This window comes from Perissodus microlepis, chromosome 11 (assembly GCF_051167445.1).
Source record: "Perissodus microlepis isolate ML-2025 ecotype Zambia chromosome 11, ASM5116744v1, whole genome shotgun sequence".
Classification (NCBI taxonomy): Eukaryota; Metazoa; Chordata; class Actinopteri; order Cichliformes; family Cichlidae; genus Perissodus; species Perissodus microlepis.
The window spans coordinates 1,093,668-1,115,122 of NC_140471.1; the positions used below are offsets into that span (position 1 = coordinate 1,093,668).

The window sequence follows — 21,455 nt, forward strand, 5'->3', positions numbered from 1 at the left end:
TAGCTGGAAATCAAGAGGCTGCAGTACAGTGGGAACAGTAGTAAGCTGTATGCATGTAAAGAGCCAACTATGGTAGAACCGTGTGGTGTCATTCAGTGTCTTCAAATCAGAGAAGCCTAGAAACATGTTAGTTAACAGAGGTTCAGAAGGACTCTGAGAGACAGCTGCTGGGTGAAAAAGAGGGACAAGATCTCAATAACTGAGTTCTAGAAACTGTCAAACTAAGGCAAGTTTATTTATACAGCACAATTCAACAACAAAGTGATTCAAAGTGCTTTGCAGAGACATTAAAAAACAAATAAAAAGCATGATTTAAAATTGATTAAAAAAAACAGTAGATAAAATCAGAACAGTAGATAAAATCAGAACAGTAGATAAAATCAGAACAGTAGATAAAATCAGTAGTTAAAATGTAAGTTTTGAAATTTAAGCTTAAAAGTGTGGATTTGGTGTTTTATTCAAATGCAGCTGAGAATAGGTGAGTCTTCAACCTGGATTTAAATAAGCTGAGTGTTTCAGCTGATCTGAGGCTTTCTGGGAGTTTGTTCCAGATATATGGAGCATAAAAGCTGAATGCAGCTTCTCCGTGTCTGGTTCTGACTCTGGGAACTGATAAAAAACCGGATCCAGACTAAGGGTCACAACGTTGGCCACTAGCATGAAGAGAGGCAGAAAGAATAAATAGCCTGTTTCTCCAAAGATTCATCTATGGGGGAATCTCAGCTACAAGGGAACAATAGCACAAGCCAGACACACCTAGAGCTGAAGGTGAGATCATGTGGGTGGCTGTAGCTCAGGGCAACAGATGAAGCTGGATTATATTGGAGTGCTTGGCACTGTACAAGGTGCTCTAATAGTGCCCTAATTATATTCATCAGAAATTCAGTGGGACTGTGGAAAATGACACTGGACACCATCTACAAGGCAAGCAATCACACAAATTACCACAAAGTATGCAACATACCAGAGTAATGCACTGTCCCCACTGCTGTTCTGCATAGGCTTCACTCGCCTAAGTCAGCTCGTCATGAAGAGCAAATACCATCGGCCTTTTGGTGTACATGGATGACATCGAGCTATATCCCGAGAGTTAGTGAGACATTACTTTACTGATCCATCTCGCCAGGATCTGCCGCAAGGATATCTGGATGTTCTTGTGACTGGATAAGGGTGGCTGAATGGTTGCAAAGAAAGTGAAGATGGTCCAGGCTGAATGGGTTGAGCTGTAAAAAGGCAGAATAGGAGATGCACAGGACAGCTACAAGTACTTGGGTTACCCACAGGCCAACAGGAACCATGATGAAGATGTAGAAAGGGTAGCCACAGCCAGATATAAGGCGAGACAGCTGCTGAGAAGTCATTTGAACGGTAGGAATAAGATCACAGCCATCAATGCATGCACCAATTATCAGATCCCCCCACTAGAATAACACGCTGGCCACACGAGACAATAGAGACTACTGACATTGAATGCCAGAGCAGCTGACCTGAAAGAGAAGATCACGGCAAAGAAAATTTAGACTCTACATGGCTATTTACCAAGACCGTGTCACGTACCCTGTGAAAGTCTGCTAGAGGATAAGAATGCAGCATTATGCACAATCCCTGCATACCCATCACTGCAACCAGCTGGCTAATTCAGTTTCATTTATACAGCGCCAAATCACAACAACAATTGGCTCAAGGTGCTTTACATTGTAAGGTAAAGACTCTACAATGATCCAGAGAAAATTCCACCAATCAGATGACCCCGTATGAGCAAGTACTTTAACCCTTTAAGCCCATGGGAGCGTACACGCTCCCATTTGTGTAACTATTTTAAAATCCTGGTAGAATTGTCATGATCCTGGGTCTTTGACCCAGCGTTTTGTGTTTTCTATTGTTGTGATATATTTTGGTTCTGTTCTTCCTCAGTTTAATTTTTAGTCATTTCTGTCGGTGTTTCCTCTGTGTAAAGTCCGTGTTCCTTAGTCTGTGTCGTTGCATGTGTGAGTTCCTGTTTTATTTTGCAGGTCTGCGTCTCTCGTCAGTGTTTCTGGTTTTGCTTCCCCTTGTCTCATTATGTCCAGTTACTCCCAGCCGTGTCTCCCTCCTGTTTCCCATTCCCTGATTGCCCTGTGTGTATTTAAACCCTGTGTTTTCTCGTGTGCGTTGCTGGTTCGTCTGCGTTATTTGGTGTTTTCTGGTCTGCGTATCTCCCTCCGTCGTCTCAGGTTGTCTCTCCGTGTCTCCCTGCATCTCTGTTTCTGTTAGTTTTTCCAGTTTAGGTTTTTGCTTAGTTTCATGCTCACCCTCGCCATCTCTGTTTGTATCAACATTTGATGAATAAACTCACTTGCATCTGAGCTGCCTGCATAAAGGGTCCTTTAATAATTTACACACGGCTTGCCCCGCAAACCGTGACACAAATAAGCTAGTGCAATCATTTTTTTGCGTATGAAACCACAAGAGTTGTACTTACACAGCATGCATTCAACTTGTCCCAGGTCAGGGTTTCCTTTGCAAAAATCAAGTAAAAAGTGCTCGCAACCACAGTAACATAATCCAGTGCGAACTTTCAAGTCCGCTAATCCCTCCGAAAACCGGAAGTGGTGTCGCTTTTTGTGGGAAACATAGTTTTCCCCCTACAGGGCCTTTCAAAGGTCAGCTGGTGTTTTTGAAAGTCATGTTTGACTTTATGCCTTTCTGTGTAGTTTCTGGGAGGCTTAGAACTTAAATTACACTGTTGGAAATTGTTTATTTTCATGCACATGCTGTTTTGTTGCAAATTGTGCACAGTAATATTTATTTTCATTTTTTCAGTTTATAAAACGTAGTGTATCTCAAAAATGAAATAACTTTCCTGTGGTTGGAAACTATTTTGTGCAACGTTTTTGCATTTACAGTTTTGAGGGATATGCCTGTGAAATTTCTGTAACTAGAAATATTCACAGGAAACACAAGTAAACCTGCAGTCTGACAGTGAGGTGTTCTGTGGGGAAATACTGTACGTAAGATGTTTTATGTGATGAGAAGGATTTTAAATTAGATACTGGACTTAGCAGGGGGCCATGTTCTGTGCATGGAGGCTTTCAGCCCAAGTCCAGCACCCTGAGACGATACACTTAGCGAAAGAAAGGAGGCTAAGAACTAGTGAAAGTCAGAACCACTATTCAGAATGAAACGGCTAAGATCCATGAATCCAGGAACATGGCCACAGCTGATAGTGTGCCTAGTGAGTACATGGTTCTGTTGAGGCAATAGAAACACAGAGAACGGAAACATCATGGAAAGACAAGCCTCTGCACAACATGCACCACCAGCAGATAGAAATACCCCATATTGAAAAATCCTACCAATGGCACCAAAGGCACTAGTAATGGCCGCACAGGCACAAGCTCGATAGAGGCTGGGGTCTACCACACCACAGGTGCAGTTCAGTCCCAGTTCTATGGTTGAACCCTCTCACAAACTGGTGATGACCAGGCGTAGAAGAAGAAGACGGCCATAGTGATAAATATACCAGGTAGAAGCAACATCAGGAGGACGTAACACAAAAAGCTCGACAAAACCCAAGGGCTGTGAGAGGAGCTTGTGTGGAGGGTGAAGCCAATAGTGGTTCACGAGGTGTTTGGTGCACTCGGGGCATGGACCCGTAAACTGTGAGTGGTAGTGCTTGTAGGACCATCACGCTCCCAGTTCTGTGGCTGACAAACTGAGCTTGAAGGGTAACGACCATACAACATACAAACTATGTCAGGAGTGCTGCTGTTTCTTTTTTCGCTCCAGTTCCTCCTCACTCTATAAATTATTTTCTTATACAAGACACATCTCCTGGATGCACTGGTACGCATCTTCAGTGATGTATCCTGGGGTCATCAGGTGTTTCGGGTCTCACAACATCACACACCCTCACCCAGGCGACCCAGCCGGGGGGGATCAGGCCCCTACTTGCGTACCAGTAGCTACCCGCGGATCAGCCCTCTTAATCCACAGCCAGCTTGTGGCTTTCTCTGCCGCTTCGCTCACACCCTGGATGGCCCTCTTCTTGGCTGCCCCAGCCGGCCTAGGACTTTGCAGAGTGATCGTCCTGCAAAGCCCCTACAACCCACTTCTATGGGCTCATAGAAAGTCTTCCAGCCCCTTCCCCTGCACTCCTGCACTAGTTCCTGGTACTTTCCTTTCATTGGCCTCCTCGATCCGCTCCTCCCAGGGTACTGTGAGTTCCAGCATGATCAGAAATATAGTTTCAGGATGATAGATGGTCTTCAGCTCTGGTATTCCTTTAAGATGTAGCTCTTTCTCTGGGCTTCTCTTTCCTGATGCAGTTTTCTCTTTAGTGTCTGTGTGATTTTACTACTTCTAAGGAGATCAGCCACAGTCCCTGATCTTTGACAGAGATTACTTTAATCCCAATTTGAGGTTATAAAGTGTCTAATCCACATCTCACACACTGTGATTCACATGTGACATTTTCAGTCTATGCAATGAATGAATTATATTTAGACTTTTACAGAAAACATTTTAATAACTTTAGCCTCATTAGGTAAAATAATATGTAAATATGCATAATGAAGACAAAATTGTAAACAATACATATGTGGTCAGGAAACAAGCATGTAAACACGTGAAACGAATTCTCTCAGGGAGGTCTTTAAACGTGACTGAAGCTTCCCTAAAACATCATTCAAGTTTCATTTAACTTTGCTTTCTGGATAAACTTCATTTTCTCTACAGGTCAGTCTTACGTGCAAAGTGGGGCCTCAGAGTTGGAGGCTCTTCAGGAGGCCTACAGGCAGGTCCATGTTGTGGAGGATTCAGATGACCGTGGTCCTCATACCTCATCTTTGGAAGTGAGATGGAGCATCAACAGACCTCTGTCTCCTTCCTCTCCTCCTCAACGTGCCCAACAGTCTCTGCAGCCTGTTTCTACCAGTGAGTCAGGTCAGAAATGATTCTACTTTAAGTCTTTGTCAGTCTGTTGAGTACACAGTGTATAAACCCCAGGTCCCAGGTCTGTGGTTGCTAAGTGAGCGTACCCTAACGGCTCTTTCTGACACTACAAATGAGAAAATTTGCAACATGGATGAACCCTCAATGTCATTTGACAGTTTTGGAAAAAGCATCAATATTTTTTGATTATTTTCTTTGTCCACAGATTTCAAAGACTTGAGAGAAAGGTCTTCATTTCACATTTGTCACACCTGGGCTCCACTTCTGTGTCACATCATGTCACTTCATGTGTGTTAGCCCTATAAATAAGATCCATCCTAGTTGTGCAAAAGTATTTGTGATGGGCAGGATGGTAAAGGATAAAAGTATGCTAAGAAATTCTTTTGTCTTTGTGTGTATTTAGAGCTGCCCACTGCAGAAGAGCTGATGAGGCTCCTCCGACCAGAGGCAGCTCAAATTAGAGGCTTCACCCTCCAGCCTGTCAGGTCAGGACTACGCAGTTGATGGATTCTCAGCAAGCTGCCAGCTTGTTTTCCTCCCAGTTCATCAGCATCTCAGTGTTTGTGGCACAAATACAGTGTTCAAGTAACATTTGAAGGGACTCACTGTAAATATTCAAACATCAGCCAACAGACAAGCTTAAATCCGACGTCACATTCTGTCATAACTATGTTAAGGAGCGATCGTGGCTCAAGAGCTGGGAGTTCGCCTCGTAATCGGAGGGTTGCTGGTTCGAGCCCCGGCTCGGACAGTCTCGGTCATTGTGTCCTTGGGCAAGACACTTGACCTACTGGTGTTGGCCAGAGGGGCCGATGGCGCGATATGGCAGCCTCGCCTCTGTCAGTCTGCCCCAGGGCAGCTGTGGCTACAACTGTAGCTGCCTCCACCAGTGTGTGAGAGTGAATGAATAGTGGCTTTGTAAAGCGCTATATAAATGCAATCCATTATTATTATTATTATTATAAACAAGAGTTCTTGGTATGCCGTGGACAGCAGTTCATCCGTGGGTTGGGATGATCAACTGGAGGAACTCTGCTAGCAATAAAACAAGAAGTGAAGCAAAGAATAAACTCGCAAACAAAAACAGTGAAACAAACAGTAATCGTCCAAAACAAAATAATGAAAGCATCGATCGTTATGGAGAGCATGACAACTTCTGTGATCATCAGTTCTAGAAATTCAGGGAGGCTGTGCAGAATGTTAATTAAAGCCCTTTGCATTGATTTGCAAATATGTTGAAGCCCCTATTTGTTCCCAGCAAAACAAAGAAAATATAGCCGATATTTATAAAATGTACAATTAAAAAATAAAAAAATCTGTTGTATTTAATGATAGCAGCACATCTCAAAAACACTGGGCCATGTGTACCAGCCCCTCGTCTTTCAACAACAGTCCTGAGACATCTGGTAAGTAGGAAACCAGTTGGTGGATTGTTGTCCCATTCTTGTCTAACTGCTCATCAGTCCTGACTCTTCTTTATTTTTCATGATGAATCAAATGTTTTCAGTTGGTAAAAGGTCTGGACTCAGAGTGTCAATGATTATGAAATGGATTGTAATAATTAGGAAACCATCTGCACCCTCCAGGAAAATAAAAGTATGTAGTTTACACAGCAAAGGCAAATGTGACAGGTGAGCTAAATGTGTTACCTATCAGTGAAAGTCGGGCAGATGTGACGACTAATGCTGAAGCCTGGGTGTACATAGTTCCATCCACCCGTCCGTCCGTCCACCGTCTTCTGCTTGGCACTAATGTGTACTCATTTATGTAGATGAATATGAGAGAAAAAACGTATTATCCACCATCTGTCTGTATTTAGAAGAACTCACCATCGTGACATAACTGACACTCTTCTGAAAAAAATAGTTACAGTAGTAACTGTAAAGTTACAATACATAAAATATTTTGTTTATTTTTTACTGATTGCAGTGTTGTGGAACCCAACCAAGAAAAGACTTCCAGGGGACTGGAAAGGGCATTCCCGGATGAGTCCCAGCACCCTGCAGCTGCAGCAATAACTGGGGCCGAGGAGTCGACAAGCCACCCAATCGGTGCTGCTCACCCCCCCAACAAGGATCTGATTTGCAGCATCAGAGCAGAAGTAGACAAGCTGATGCAGGATCATACCAAAAGCTCTTCTCTCACATCATCTCACACTGGCAAAACTAAGAAACACCCGGTGAGCAAACTATATAAAAGGCACTACTGTAGAAAAGAGATTACATTCACACTTTGCATTATACGTTTTTCTCAGGCCTCCCGTGGCTCCCTTACTTCTCCTTCCTGTACCTCTTCAATGAGACCAGCCAATCCAGCTCCTGTAAGAGGCAAGCGCCTGGATGGGAGAACGGCGGTGACTTCAAGGTCATCGGGGATTAGAGGTTCTGCTACACCAGCCAAAACCCAGTCTGCTGTTTCCTCACAGTGTCCACACAGAGAGACATCCACAAAGAACCATGAAGACTGCTGGGATTGCACAGGTTATTAACTGCACACATCAAGTCATCAGAGGCTTTAGATAATGTAAGAAAGAATCGTGTGCTTTCCACACTGTTAGAAACTCATTGATCGATCATTGGATAACTGCTTAACTTCATTTCTTATCAACCAGCATCAATTCTGTCAGTTTACCTTGTAACGTCTTGACTTTGTAGCACTTCTTTGAATCCCTTTCTGTGTGTTTTCACTGGTAGAACCAGGAGTAACAGTGAGGAATGAACTAGTGGCATCTGTTCAGTCCTTAGTGGCTGTCCTCCAGCAGCAAATAGATGCTACCAAACACCAGGATTCTGCACAGGAAGTCAGAGAAACCAGGCTGGAGCAACATCTTCCACAGATCAGTGTAAGGAAATACTGTTTGTGCAGGTTTTCCTGACCACCAGCATCTTTTCACATTGTTCTTTTTAGTCTGTGTGGTTGGTAATAACCTGTATAACTTTAGGAAGATTACGACAGCTGTTGTGCTGTGTTTGGGTAATCCTTAATGAACTCTGGAGTAGGGATGGGTATCGTTTAGGTTTTATCCGATACCGGTGCCAAACCGGTACTTTTGAAACGGTGCCGGTGCTTAAACGGTGCTCAAACCGGTGCTTAAAGAACGGAGAACACAAAATTGGTCCAAAAACCTCTCATGTTCAGCTGTTTTTTTGTAAAAAGATAACAATGTTAGCCTTTTCTGCAGCTATGGGGCATATATGGTATCACTCTTGGCTGGAAGCAGTGCTTAAACAATGGAAAAAACACAAACTTTGTCCAAAAACCTCTCATGTTTAGCTGTTTCCCACTTTTTCTTTGGTCATTTTAGCCTTTTTGGCCAGGGTGAAGGGAGCATCTGCCATCAAACAAGAAGACAGCCGCATGTAGCTATGATGATGTTTGCTAGTTCACCTTACATGCATTAATGTACGGAGCCCCGCAGGGGACATGGGAGAAAAAAAAAATTAAGACGGACTTTTGCGAGCTCTCGCAAAACAAACTCGGGATCTCGCAAAACTTTTGCGAGCTCTCGCAAAACAAACTCGGGATCTCGCAAAACTTTTGCGAGCTCTCGCAAAACAAACTCGGGATCTCGCAAAACTTTTGCGAGCTCTCGCAAAACAAACTCGGGATCTCGCAAAACTTTTGCGAGCTCTCGCAAAACAAACTCGAGATCTCGCAAAAGTTTTAGCCGCATTCTTCGGATGCCGGCTCGAAGCCGACCGGGAGGTCGAGGCACGATGTGCCGGGAAAGCCGTGTTCCTCCCGGCTGTAGTAGGTCTCGACCTCCCATTAGCTCGAAGCTAACGGGAAGAATGCGGCTAAAACTTTTGCGAGATCTCGCAAAAGTTTTGCGAGATCCCGAGTTTGTTTTGCGAGATCCCGAGTTTGTTTTGCGAGATCTCGCAAAAGTTTTGCGAGATCCCGAGTTTGTTTTGCGAGATCCCGAGTTTGTTTTGCGAGATCCCGAGTTTGTTTTGCGAGATCCCGAGTTTGTTTTGCGAGATCTCGCAAAAGTTTTGCAAGATCCCGAGTTTGTTTTGCGAGAGCTCGCAAAAGTTTTGCAAGATCCCGAGTTTGTTTTGCGAGAGCTCGCAAAAGTTTTGCAAGATCCCGAGTTTCTTTTGCGAGATCCTGAGTTTGTTTTGCGAGAGCTCGCAAAAGTTTTGCGAGATCCCGAGTTAGTTTTGCGAGATCTCGCAAAAGTCCGTCTTAATTTTTTTTTCTCCCAAGTCCCCTCCGGGGCTCCGTATTAATGTAATAACGTGGTTAGCCTACTCAACGTAAATTACACACGAACAACATTACGCTACTCACGCAGAGAAGAACGGCTGCTGCTGCATCATCATCCTCATCATTTCTGCTACACTGGCAGGGCTAGGGGCCAGGACTCTCCTCTTCGGGTTTCTGGGGGATGTTGCTAACTCCGGGTCCGATAACAGGCACCACACCCGCAGTAGATGTGCTCGGTGTGAGGTCTCGCAGCAAGCTATCAAATACGGCGCATTTCTCGGCTTTTAAAAAAAGGCTATGCGTTGCCAGGTGTTTCATCAGATTTGAGGTGTTACCTCCTTTGACAGTATCACAGTATCAGCTTAAAGCACTTGTTGCAGGCTGCTGAGTTTGCATCTTTTGCTGTGACGTACAGCCAGACTTTGACCGCTTCGCCTTGGGCATTTTTAATCTGTAGCTCTGCTCTAAAAGAACGTATGTACCTGGACCCGCCTACTATCCTCGGAAACGTAAAATGATTGGCTAGAATCTAAAGTGTATCACAGCTCAGGAAAAAAAAGCACCGAAATAAAGCACCGAAATGTGCGCTGCTTTTCGGTCTGGTTACTACCGTTTATGTCAGAACCGGTGCCATCGTGGCACCGGATACCGGTACCCATCCCTACTCTGGAGTGACTTCACTTACGAGGAGCACATTCCAGTGATGAAGCTGGAAAAGAGAAAAACAGGGCTTGTTTTGTATCTTAGCAAAGTAGATTCATTAATGCATCATTAACATTACACCATAACACAGTGGTTCCTGTATTCACACTTACACACACACAGTTACTGTCCCTCCATTTAGAAAGGTGTCATGGTCTATTTTGTGTAGTTGTTTTTTCCTGTGTAATAATATTCAACATTGCTGTCAATACATTTGTCCGTGATTTAAACAGCCCAGCGCTGCTCCTGACGCAGGGGAAACTAATTCTGCAGGGAGACCTACCTTTGCACTTGTGCAGGTGAAGCCAAAGGGAAGATGTGATCATCTTTTCTTTGACTTGGAAGGAAGTTGGTTTGGAAACATATTTGGAGATGCTTCATCCTCTGCTTTGCATTTGTGTGGGAGCCCCGTCATAAACCTGTCCGTTATGCCAGCAGGGTCCACACGTTTTTCATTCATACTCCCCTTGCAATGGCTCTGCGACAGCTTTGGGAACCTCTGCCGTAATACTTTTGTTGTTTTGTGCTGAGAAACACTCCTACAGCACATTGATGGATAGAGCCTGGTCTGTGTGCTGCGCACTGCTTATTTAGTGAGTCTTGAATACACAACACTGTCAGTGCAGTTTCATTCCTGGGATATTAGATTGTTAATTGATTTGAGGGAGCAAATTTAAATTTCCGACTTCATCTAGAACGTGGCATTGGATTACCAAACACCCTCATGCTTACTTCCATCTCAACTTCTAATACTAAGCGTGTCAGCAGTACCCATGACCTCTGCTTTTCTTGAACAACATCATACAGAGAACATGAATCCATTCATTTTCTATTACTTATCTGAAGCCAAGTTACAGTAGTAACAGGACATTTAGGGTATTGGAGATGGAAGGGATGTGTCCTCTCTCCAGCCTGTTCTATGTCTGTGTTGGTGTCTGGCATTGAGATTGAGCTGAACTTCCAGAGGTCTCCTTTTGCCATGTTTTACAGTGTTAGGCCCAGCTCTTTGTGGGATGAAGTCTGTGTACCTAAAATCTGCTGCTGGTTACCAAAGCAGAGCCTAAAGCTTACAGATCCTAGACAAAACCCGAGTATACGTAGTAGCTGGTCATTGGTACAGCTCTGGGTGCTAAAACATAAAATATTTAAAATGGAAAGATGTGAGTAAAGTTAGAGCCTTTGTTGTTTGCACATCACTTTAGCAAACTGAGAGCCATCCAGGGAGTGACTGAGCTGCAGAGCTAAAGTGCAACAGCCTCTGCTTAAAGGATTTCACACGTTCATCCATAGTGTTTTTCACCTTTTACAAGGACAGTGTTGTTTTACCTAACACTAAATTTAGAGTGTCACAACACAAACATGCTGTCAAAATGTGTGTGTTCAAAAGGAGAAAAGCAAAAACATGTTGCGGCTCCTGTGCACACTGATTCTTGCTGAAAGAGAGGCGTGACTTTGGTTTGTTGACTTTCAGACTGGCCACGACAGCTCCGTGCTGGAGGAGCTGAGGACCCAGCTGGCACAGAAGGAGAGGGAGCTGCAGATGATGAAGGCAGGAGCAGAGGAGCTCAGCTCACTCAGACAGCAGAATTACCTACTGCAAAGCAAGGTGCATAAACGCATCACTACTTTCATTCCATATATATGGAAAATGTAGGATGGCCCATTCTTATTTGGGTACTGGCAGGGTAAGACTTGTGTTTTTTCTCTCAACAGCTGAGAAGTGCAGAAGAAGCCAGTCAGAAGAAGAGGTGGGTGGAGGCTGCAGATGTTGCTGCAGATGAGAAGTTCCAGCAGATTGATAAAGAAATAAAAGAGCAGGAGGCACTGATAAAAGGTTACCAACAGGTTAGTGACCCTGAACTCTACATCTTATTGTGACTTTTGTCACAACGTTTTTCTCTCAATGATTTCAGTGTTATTTCGTCTTTTTAAGGACTTTTATTAGGACTTGTTTCTAAAACAAATAGACTGATTTCTAATTTGTGTTCTGTCAGCTGTAATCCCAGCAGTGTAAGTAATTTTATACATTTGCTACATCATCAACTGAATGGATGCAAATTTATGACACTACATACTAGGGCTGCCACGATTAGTCGACTATCAAAATCGTCGACGACTGATTTAATAGTCGACGCGTCGTTTGAAGCTTTGTAAGATCCTGAAAGACGCAGGAATAAGTAGTAGGATTTAAGAGTGTAATAACGGACTGAAACAGAAGATGGCAGCACTGCATGTACAAGGATGCCAGCTGCCGTTAAACCCCGAAGAATAAGTAGCTGTGTCCCAGAATTCATAGCGCAGCCCAGCTCAGTTTCCAACAATGGCGGCAGCTAGTTAGTTTTAATATTACTCTAATTATTCTTTCTGGGTCACAAAATAAACGTTTAACATGTTTTCAGGCGAGAATGTAGCTGTGTAAACCTCAAATATCTGCTCAGTTTATCAAGACACCACATATTTTCAAAAGCGCTCCGACGTTTTCGGAGACGTCTGTTACCCACTAGCTGGATAGCTAGCCGGGGCAAGGCTCACTAGAGCCGTGAGAACACCGGACTCCCGGCAAATCGTTTTCAAACCCACCGCCGTCTTTCGCTACTCAGGTTAAACATGATATATGAGTCACTTAGATAACTTACAAATGTTATTGTTTGGCTTTTTTCAGTATTTTATTTGTTCCTGAGTAAATCGGTTTGGCTGAGATTAAAGTTACAGTTTTTACACAGCTGAATAAACGTCATGTGTAAAGCGCTTTACACAACCAGTCATCCACCCATTCACACACTGGTGATGGCAGCTACATTGTAGCCACAGCCACCCTGGGGCGCACTGACAGAGGCGAGGCTGCCGGACACTGGCGCCACCGGGCCCTCTGACCACCACCAGTAGGCAACGGGTGAAGTGTCTTGCCCAAGGACACAACGACCGAGACTGTCAGAGCCGGGGCTCGAACCGGGAACCTTCCGATTACAAGGCGAACTCCCAACTCTTGAGCCACGATCGTCCCCGTTTACATTTACTCCGGTGTCCTGTTATATTTTAGATCGCAAGGAGTTTATTAAACTTCACCGAAACAATCTGCAAATGTCATTAAAATGTAATAAACTATTATCTTGTCTTTATTTTTAGTTAGCACCTGAAACACTTACAGCTGTAAGCTAATGATAGTTATATAAGAGCAGAGCTGCTGGTGCAATAAGCTGTACGTCCAATGGATGATGATCTGATTAGTGACTAATCGCAGAAATACTCGGTGACTAGTCGACTATCAGAATAATCGTTTGTGGCAGCCCTGGAGGATAACGGTCTAAGAGCCGTGCTTACAGAGTGCTTTGTAATGAATCAGAAGAGTCGACTCCCATTGAGCGAGAGCCGGCTCCTTACTTACTCCTCACTTAATTTCCTTTCACTGCTCAGCTCTCACACAGTGGCTCAGCTATGCTCCAATCCCTCCATGTTGTGGCCAATCACATGCGAGGATACAGGATAATATCATTATGTGAAAAACAGAGAGGGTGATGGACGCCACAGTCAAGTGGAGCGTGCGTCTGTCCTCTCAGTGAGTGAGACAGTAGACAGCAGTGAGGAGGGCTGTGCGAGAGCAAGAACACATAAATATGCCCGACACCCGTCAGCGAAGCAGCATCTGGCTTAGGGCTCTTTGATATAACGATATATATCATATAAAAACGTCTGTCGTTTCATTTTACGCTGTCGTTTGTTTCGTAGTGTCGCAAAATAAACTGTTTACGACAATATTTTTTCATGGTTTTGATGTCACTGTAGTTATTATTCATTTCTTAAAGTTCTCTCTTTTTCTTATATTTAATATAACCACACTACGGACAGACAAGCACCTGTTTTTATGCATTGTCGTTAGCAACAACGACGGTAACACCATCGCGTGTCCGCTTGTTTATGTTCCACATAAACCTTTCACAATAAAGCTCGAGATCCTGTTGAGACTTTTCAAAATAAACTGAATCACGTGAAAGAGCAGATTATTTACGGATGAGAAGTAAAAAAGAGCCGCCAGGTGCTAAAAAATAGACCTTAGAGTCAAACGTTAGAACAGGCTTTTCCCCGCAGCACGCCGTGTAATAAATACTCACAAAGAAAACGGCGGCCGTTACAACTTATGTCTAAAAATGTATCGTTTCATGCATCGGTTAAAACACTCGACTCCAGCTACACGACGCGCAGCTGGAAACACTTCACGTAAGTCGAGCTGCCCGAGATTCACAGAACTTACAGAAAATGTTGCATTTTTGTGATTTATGTCGTTATCGGACGATAGATGTCTTATATCGGGATATGAGGTTTTGGTCATATTGCACAGCCCTAATCTGGCTGCAGTTTAAAGACTTTTTGTCTCGTCTCGACTTTGTCTCGGTCTTGACTCGGTCTTAGTTAAGCGGTCTTCACTACAGGTCTTGTATTAACACAGTAAGAGATTTATTTAATATCACTTTCATCCCTACTTATTTGACACTCTCATTTCTCTGATTCTTTAAACACATTTCCCTTTGTTGCTAATTTAAATATTCCCGTGCCTTCTTTTCCCAATTCCTCCTGTTCAGCTTTAGCTTTTGTGCATAGTTCATCATAATTTTACCCCTTTTTTTGCTCTTGACTCTGTTTTAGGCACTTTTCCCCATGCAGTCACACAGACTGCTTCTCCTAGCTCCTCCTTGGGTCCACCTCACACTCAGCTCCTCCCCTCTGAGTTGGGCTGCCTGCCCCTCCTTCTGTCAGTCTGCTTCACTCCGCTCTGGGAGACACTTCCTTCTCCCTCACACTCAACACACCATACAGAGCGTGTGTCTCGCTCTGCAAAACCCAAACACACGGTTTTAGATGCAAATTTCAACTTTAAGCCTAATTTACTAACCCCAAATTAACCCAGACAGTGTAGAGGCACTGCAGCGGGCGGGAATCTAGCTGGTGAAAGAACTCAGCCTCACTGTCAGGCAGACTGTCAGCTGTAACGAATTTTAACTTTTATACACACAGTCTAAGGACAGTGTAGCTGGATTCCCAATCTCAGCTCGGAATTGAACCGGCGAAAGAACTTGGGCCCACACTCATACAGGCGGTCAACTGTGGCGAATTTAACTAGTCGATTTCAATCAAGACGTGTCACAGCGACACGACGAAGGCTGTCCCAATTCGTCGACTCCTTCAAATGCAGCCGGCAAATGCGTCCTCCTTTTCCCTGAATTTGAAGGATGGGTCGGGTGTGTCCTTCGTGGGCCACCATATCCCAGAATTCATAGCGCGGCCCAGCCAAACTCCAGTTTCCGGCAATGGCGGCCGCTACTAAGTTTTAGAATTACTCTTACTAATCTTTCTGGGTCACCAAATAAACTTTTAACATATTTTCAGGTGAGAAAGTAGCTGTGTAAACTTCTAATATCTGCTCGGTTTATCAAGATATCGCATATTTACAAAAGGGCTTCGACATTTTCGGAGACGTCTGCTACCCGCCAGCTCGATAGCTGACCGGGAGGTCAAGGGTCACCAGAGCCGCCGAGAATGGCAAAGTCCCGGCACATCATTTTCAGATCACCGCGGACTTTCGCTACTCAGGTTAAACGTAATATGTAAGTCACTTAGACAACCTAAAAATGTTATTGTTGGGCTTTTTCTCAGTGTTTTATTTGTTCGTGAGTAAATCGGTTTGGCTGAGATTAAAGTTATTAGATTAGATAAAATAAAACTTTATTAATCCCCCTGGTGGGTTCCTCCGGGATTTTCACACAGCTGAATAAACAGAAAACAGAAAACCGATTAAGCAGAAGTGTGAGACGGTCGAGAATTTACGCCAGTGTCCTGTAATATTTTAGACAGCAAGGAGCAGACGGCCGAGTTTATTAAACTCCACCGAGACAGCGGTGACGCTGATCTGAAGGCTGGACCGTCCAATTTCCCCAGCCGTTTACTTCCAGCCTACCCGACCTTCTGAGGACCCGGCCCACGTAGACCACGAAGGCCGGGTCCTCAGGAGGATGCAGCCCATGAATTTGGACACCCCTCACCTTCCTTGCTGTGGAAGCTAGGAAGAGGTGGGCTTGTTTTGAATGTCATCTGACACCATGTCAGCCTATCATATAAAGCGCCTTGAGGCGACTGTTGTTGTGATTTGGCGCTATATAAATAAAATTGAATTGAAAATTATTATATGGGGGGTACCAGCCCCTGCTGGCATGGGCATTTGAGCTTCTGATGAGGTCACACAGGAGGTGTTCCCATAGTGAGACACAAAGCGAATACCATGAAAGAGAACTTGTTGCTCTTTGACCAGTTACACTGAAATCCTCGGAGAGATTTCTCTGGAGAGCCCGAGCCAGCGTGCTGTGTGTGTTGAACTCTTTAAGACAGGGGTCCCCAATCTCAGTCCACGAGGGCCGGTGTCCCTGCAGGTTTTAGATGTGTCCTTGATCCATCACAGCTGATTTAAATGGATAAATGACCTCCTCAACATGTCTTGAAGTTCTCCAGAGGCTGGTAATGAACTAATCATGTGATTCAGGTGTGTTGACCCAGGGTGAGATCTAAAACCTGCAGGGACACCGGCCCTCGAGGTCTGGGATTGGGGACCCCTGCTTTAAGAGTTTGCATAGGTTTGGGAGATGAGAGTGTGTCTTTAATGAGAGGGACTCATTTTCCCCAAGCACTAAACTTTGTCTTTCTGCCATCTGCTTAAAACAACTTTTTAGAAGTCCTCTCCACTCGTAGCAGTGCTTTACCTCAGAAGCTCTATGTTAAGACGCCGTGTGGGCACAGTTTATGAAATTCTAATCATTTTCAGTTTTATACAAAATGCAGTAAATAGAAAAGCCCATACTAGGTGTGAGCAACGGTTTAAAAAAACAAGAGCCATTTGTACCTAGTTGTTCTTTTCATAGTTTTTTACATTAATCTTCCTCCAGGAGAATGAGAAGCTGTATTTACAGATGAAGGCTCAGCAGGCCAAGAGTAAAGCTAACGAGGAGGCCATGTTTAAAGAAAACCAGCGGCTGCTGAATGAGCTGGCTGCCACCAGGTGAGCGTCTGACAGACCTGTACGTCCCACACATGTTGTTGTACCCATATGTGTGTTTATGTGCACTGTGAAAGACTGACCGCTTGGAACACTGCGAGTCACACACATGTTCATGCATCGCTTCCTTCTGTGCATTTAAGCACCTAACAGTGAAGCTAACAGTGAAGCTAACAGTGAAGCTAACAGCGCGTGTTTGGGCTATGGAAGGTATTCAACACATAGGCCAAACCGGAGATTCGCTCGTGTTCAGGGACAGCAGCGCTAACTTTATTCAAAGTTTGTGAAGTAGGTCGTTAACAAATAGAGATCATAAAGTTCTCTAGCTGTGGAGTGGTTGTTCTGCGGTTAGGGTAAACGTTTTCTACCTCACCAGGGAGCAGCTGAATAAAACTTCGAGGCCAGTGGGAAGTATATGCTTAACGGATCATACTCCACGCATTGCAGACTTGTTAGCGCAAATAAACACACTTCAGGTTAGTACCGCTCTCATCCACCTGTACTGTAAGGCTTGGAGGTCTATGTTAGCCTCTTTGATGTAGCACAGATGTGACTCTTTGTGCAGAGAAATGAGGCCAAGATGTCTGAGGACGTCCACAAGCTTGAGCAGGAAAAGCAGGCTCTGGAGGTGGACTTGCAGCTCATTAAGAAAGAGAGAGGCCTGGCTGAAGCCCGAGCCACCTCCACAGCGGGTAAGATAAAGAACAGTCCTGAAACTACAATATTCATATTTTTCATCCCCTTTTCACTTCATATACAAACCCAATTCCAAAATGCTATAATAGGATAATGACAAGCCCAAGTTTGGAGCTTCGTTTTGCCTTCAAGACATGTAGAAATATGCAAAACTCTGCCAGTTTAAAAATGTGCTACCTTAGCAGAAACCCATAAATCAAAGTGGCAGCTTCAAATGTTGTGTTTGACCAAAGAGACTCACTTTAATGTCGTGTGACAAAGAAAAGCATCAAACGCTGTCAGGATTACTGCAACACTGAAACGATGTGTAACCAGCTGCTACTGGTGATTTGTTCATAAAACCCCAAAATATATCAAACTGACAAATATGTACAATAATAATAATGGATTGGATTTATATAGCGCTTTTCAAGGCACCCAAAGCGCTTTACAATGCCGCTATTCATTCACTCTCGCATTCACACACTGGTGGAGGCAGCTACAGTTGTAGCCACAGCTGCCCTGGGGCAGACTGACAGAAGCGAGGCTGCCATATCGCGCCATCGGCCCCTCTGGCCATCACCAGTAGGCGGTAGGTGAAGTGTCTTGCCCAAGGACACAACGACCAGACAGAGAGCCCGGGGATCGAACCGGCGACCTTCCAGTTACAGATACGCTTCCCAACCCCCTGAGCCACGGTCGCCCCAAGTCATTAAATGTATGATTCAAAGTGAAATTGTCACCAGATGTGGGTAACATCTAATCCACACATAGATGTCAGTAGTACTGAACGTACTGACTGATGTTTACTTAACTGTTCGCACAAAAAGCCGTTGTTGGAGACGACGGCTTCACGACGTCTCCTGTGTGGAGAAAGTATTCCCAGGTGTGCTCGGGTGGGATTTTGGCCCAAACTTCCACACAAACAGTCTTCAAAGCTTGAAAGTGCTGCGCGGGCCCTTTCTATGACCTCTGACCTTTAGTTCTTTCCACTGACTTTAACCTGGATATAGGTCAGGTGATTGGCTGGGCGAGACACTTTACTTCTTTCTCTGAAGCCAGTCAATAGTTTCCTTTCTGTTACACCTACTGTCATTTCTTCACTATCAGGAATGTCTCGGCACATTTTTCCCTTCATCCTGAAGTGTGCCAGCGTCACGTGCTGAAACACCCAGGCCTTGGTGGTGCATACCTGTTGGTATGGTGTTTATTATGCATGCAACGAGTGGAACTATGGTCTCATCTGACCAGACTATGTTCTCCCAGTATTTCAAAGGCTTGTTTGATTGTTTTTCAGCAAAATTTAAACGTGTTTCATTTTGCTTTTTCTTCAGTAATGAACAGTGATTGTGCATACAGGCCGTGTTTTTATTGCGTTCTTTGAAACAATTGCAGGATTCCAGGCCTTTCTGTAGCTCTGTAGTGCCCCTTGGCTCTGCGATAATTCTGTCCACTCCTCTGTGGGGAGGACCGGCCATGACCGGGCACTGGCCACTGGAACCTTCAGGATTTTAGAAATTCTTCTGTAACCAATCAGGATGTTTTACAACAATAGGACTGTGACGGTCTTGAGCTAGATTATTTGGTTTGACCCATCATGAGATGTTTCTTGATGGTCCCATCTGGCCTATAAAAAGGCAGGATTGCTTTCTAATTACTTGTCTGTGTCGCTCCTCATTCTTACACATAACTTAATCTGTGGACATTTATGTTTGATTTCTTGTAATGTGGGAATTAAGCTGGTGAAGCTTTCATGTCAGTAGCACCTTTAGAAATATATTTACTTAGAAAACTGGTGACATGTTCAATACTTATTGTACCTGCTGTGTATATGTGAGTAAAAACTGAGTGCATTTCTCCTGAATGTGTTAGGAAATCAGACCTTTGAGATGCGTGTATTAGAGGACAGGCACCAGGAGGAAGTGACAGCCCTTAAGAAAAAACTGCAGTGGTTTGCTGAGAAGCAGGAGATGCTGGACAGAGATGCTGGCAGGCTGAAGGCTGCTACAGCTGAGATACACCAGCTCAGAGAACAGGTGATGCTCCGCTCTCACACGATGGTTACAGACTGATTTATTTTGTACCCTCAATCTGCATGAATCCTCTGTCTGTGCTAACTACTTTTTATTTTAAATGATACTTGCAAAGAAAAGCGTCTGGACTTCTTTGAGTTGCTTGAAGACGTTTCACCTTCATCCGAGAAGCTTCTTCAGTTCTAAGGTCAAATGGTGGAGAGTCCCAGATATAAACCTAGTGGGAGTTTCCCCCCACAGAGGGACAAAAGGACCCCCTGATGATCCTCTAATCGCCTGAGCCAAGGTGTGAAACTGGGTGTGGGTCCCAATCAGCCAGAGTTTCGGGTGTGTTCATTGTGAAACCTGGCCCCACCTTATCATGCGAATTCCTGAGGTCAGATGGCCCAGGATGTGAGTGGGCGTTAAGGCGTCTGGGAAGGGATCTCAAAACTGGATTATAGATGGCAGACAGTTGGTGTCGTAAACCCCCGCCTCTGTTCAAAGATGGTCGCTCACAGTGGACATAGATGCTTCTTTCACTCCTCTTTCAAACCATCTGTCCTCTCTGTCCAAAATGTGAACGTTGGCATCCTCGAAAGAGTGTCCTTTATCCTTAAGATGCAGATGGACTGCTGAGTCTTGTCCTGTGGAGGTGGCTCTTCTGTGTTGTGCCATGCGCTTGTGAAGTGGCTGTTTGGTCTCTCCAATGTAGAGGTCTGGGCATTCCTCGCTGCACTGTACAGCAAACACCACATTGTTAAGTCTGTGTTTTGGCGTTTTGTCTTTCGGGTGAACCAGTTTTTGTCTGAGCGTGTTGCTGGGTCTGAAATGCACCGGGATGTCATGCTTGGAGAAAACTCTCCTAAGTTTTTCTGATACACCGGCTACATAGGGGATGACAATGTTGTTGCGTCTGTCCTTCTTATCCTCCCTCGCTGGTGTCTGGTCTTCTTTTCTGTGCCTCTTTGCTGACTTTAAGAACGCCCATTTAGGATAGCCACACGTTTTGAGTGCTTCCTTTACATGTGTGTGTTCCTTCTTTTTTCCTTCAGGCTTAGAGGGAACATGTTCTGCCCGGTGGTGTAGGGTCCTAATTACTCCAAGTTTGTGTTCCAGAGGGTGATGGGAGTCAAAGAGGAGGTACTGGTCTGTGTGTGTGGGCTTCCGGTAAACTTCGATGTTGAGGTTGCCGTTCTCTTCAATGTGCACAGCGCAGTCCAGGAAAGGCAAACAGTCGTCCTTTGTGTCTTCCCTGGTGAACTTGATGTTTTTATCCACAGCGTTAATGTGCGCAGTGAAGGATTCCACTTCTTGTGTCTTGATTTTGACCCAGGTGTCGTCTACATATCTGTACCAGTGGCTGGGTACTCTTCCTTTGAAAGAGCCAAGAGCCTTCCTTTCCACTTCCTCCATGTAAAGGTTGGCTACAACAGGTGACACGGGGGAGCCCATGGCACAGCCATGTTTTTGTCTGTAGAAGCCTTCGTTGTATTTGAAGTATGTTGTGGTAAGGCAGAGGTCTAACAGTGTGCAGATCTGATCGGGTGTGAAGTTGGTCCTGTCCTCCAAGGAGCTGTCTTCTTGTAGTCGTTTTCTGACAGTCTCCACAGCCTCCGTGGTGGGTATGCAAGTGAAGAGAGAGACTACATCAAAGGACACCATGGTTTCATCTGGATCCAGGGTAAGTTTCTGGACCTTGTCGGTGAAGTCGGTGGAGTTCTTGATGTGGTGTGGGGTGTTCCCCACGAGAGGAGCAAGGATGGTAGCAAGGTGTTTTGCAATGTTATAAGTGGCTGAGTTTATGCTGCTGACTATGGGTCTGAGTGGGACACCTTCCTTGTGGATCTTAGGAAGTCCGTAAATGCAGGGTATGGCATCCCCTG

The 21,455-nt window shown here is 44.6% G+C and overlaps 1 protein-coding gene across 11 annotated transcripts in view; it reads left to right on the forward strand.

Annotated features, from left to right (window-relative positions):
- cep162 (centrosomal protein 162) overlaps positions 1-21,455 on the forward strand; it is a 46,186-nt gene that overhangs the window by 13,213 nt on the left and 11,518 nt on the right. For 10 of the 11 annotated variants that reach the window (XM_084944967.1, XM_084944966.1, XM_084944974.1 and 7 more), the window contains 11 exons: positions 4,717-4,923; positions 5,336-5,417; positions 6,862-7,111; positions 7,187-7,412; positions 7,626-7,774; positions 11,315-11,449; positions 11,557-11,688; positions 16,773-16,885; positions 17,259-17,358; positions 17,448-17,574; positions 19,430-19,593. In XM_084944967.1, the coding sequence (XP_084801093.1) occupies positions 4,717-4,923; positions 5,336-5,417; positions 6,862-7,111; positions 7,187-7,412; positions 7,626-7,774; positions 11,315-11,449; positions 11,557-11,688; positions 16,773-16,885; positions 17,259-17,358; positions 17,448-17,574; positions 19,430-19,593 (1,685 nt within the window). The remainder of the gene's footprint in view (positions 1-4,716; positions 4,924-5,335; positions 5,418-6,861; positions 7,112-7,186; positions 7,413-7,625; positions 7,775-11,314; positions 11,450-11,556; positions 11,689-16,772; positions 16,886-17,258; positions 17,359-17,447; positions 17,575-19,429; positions 19,594-21,455) is intronic. The other variant, XM_084944971.1, reaches the window with a different exon arrangement.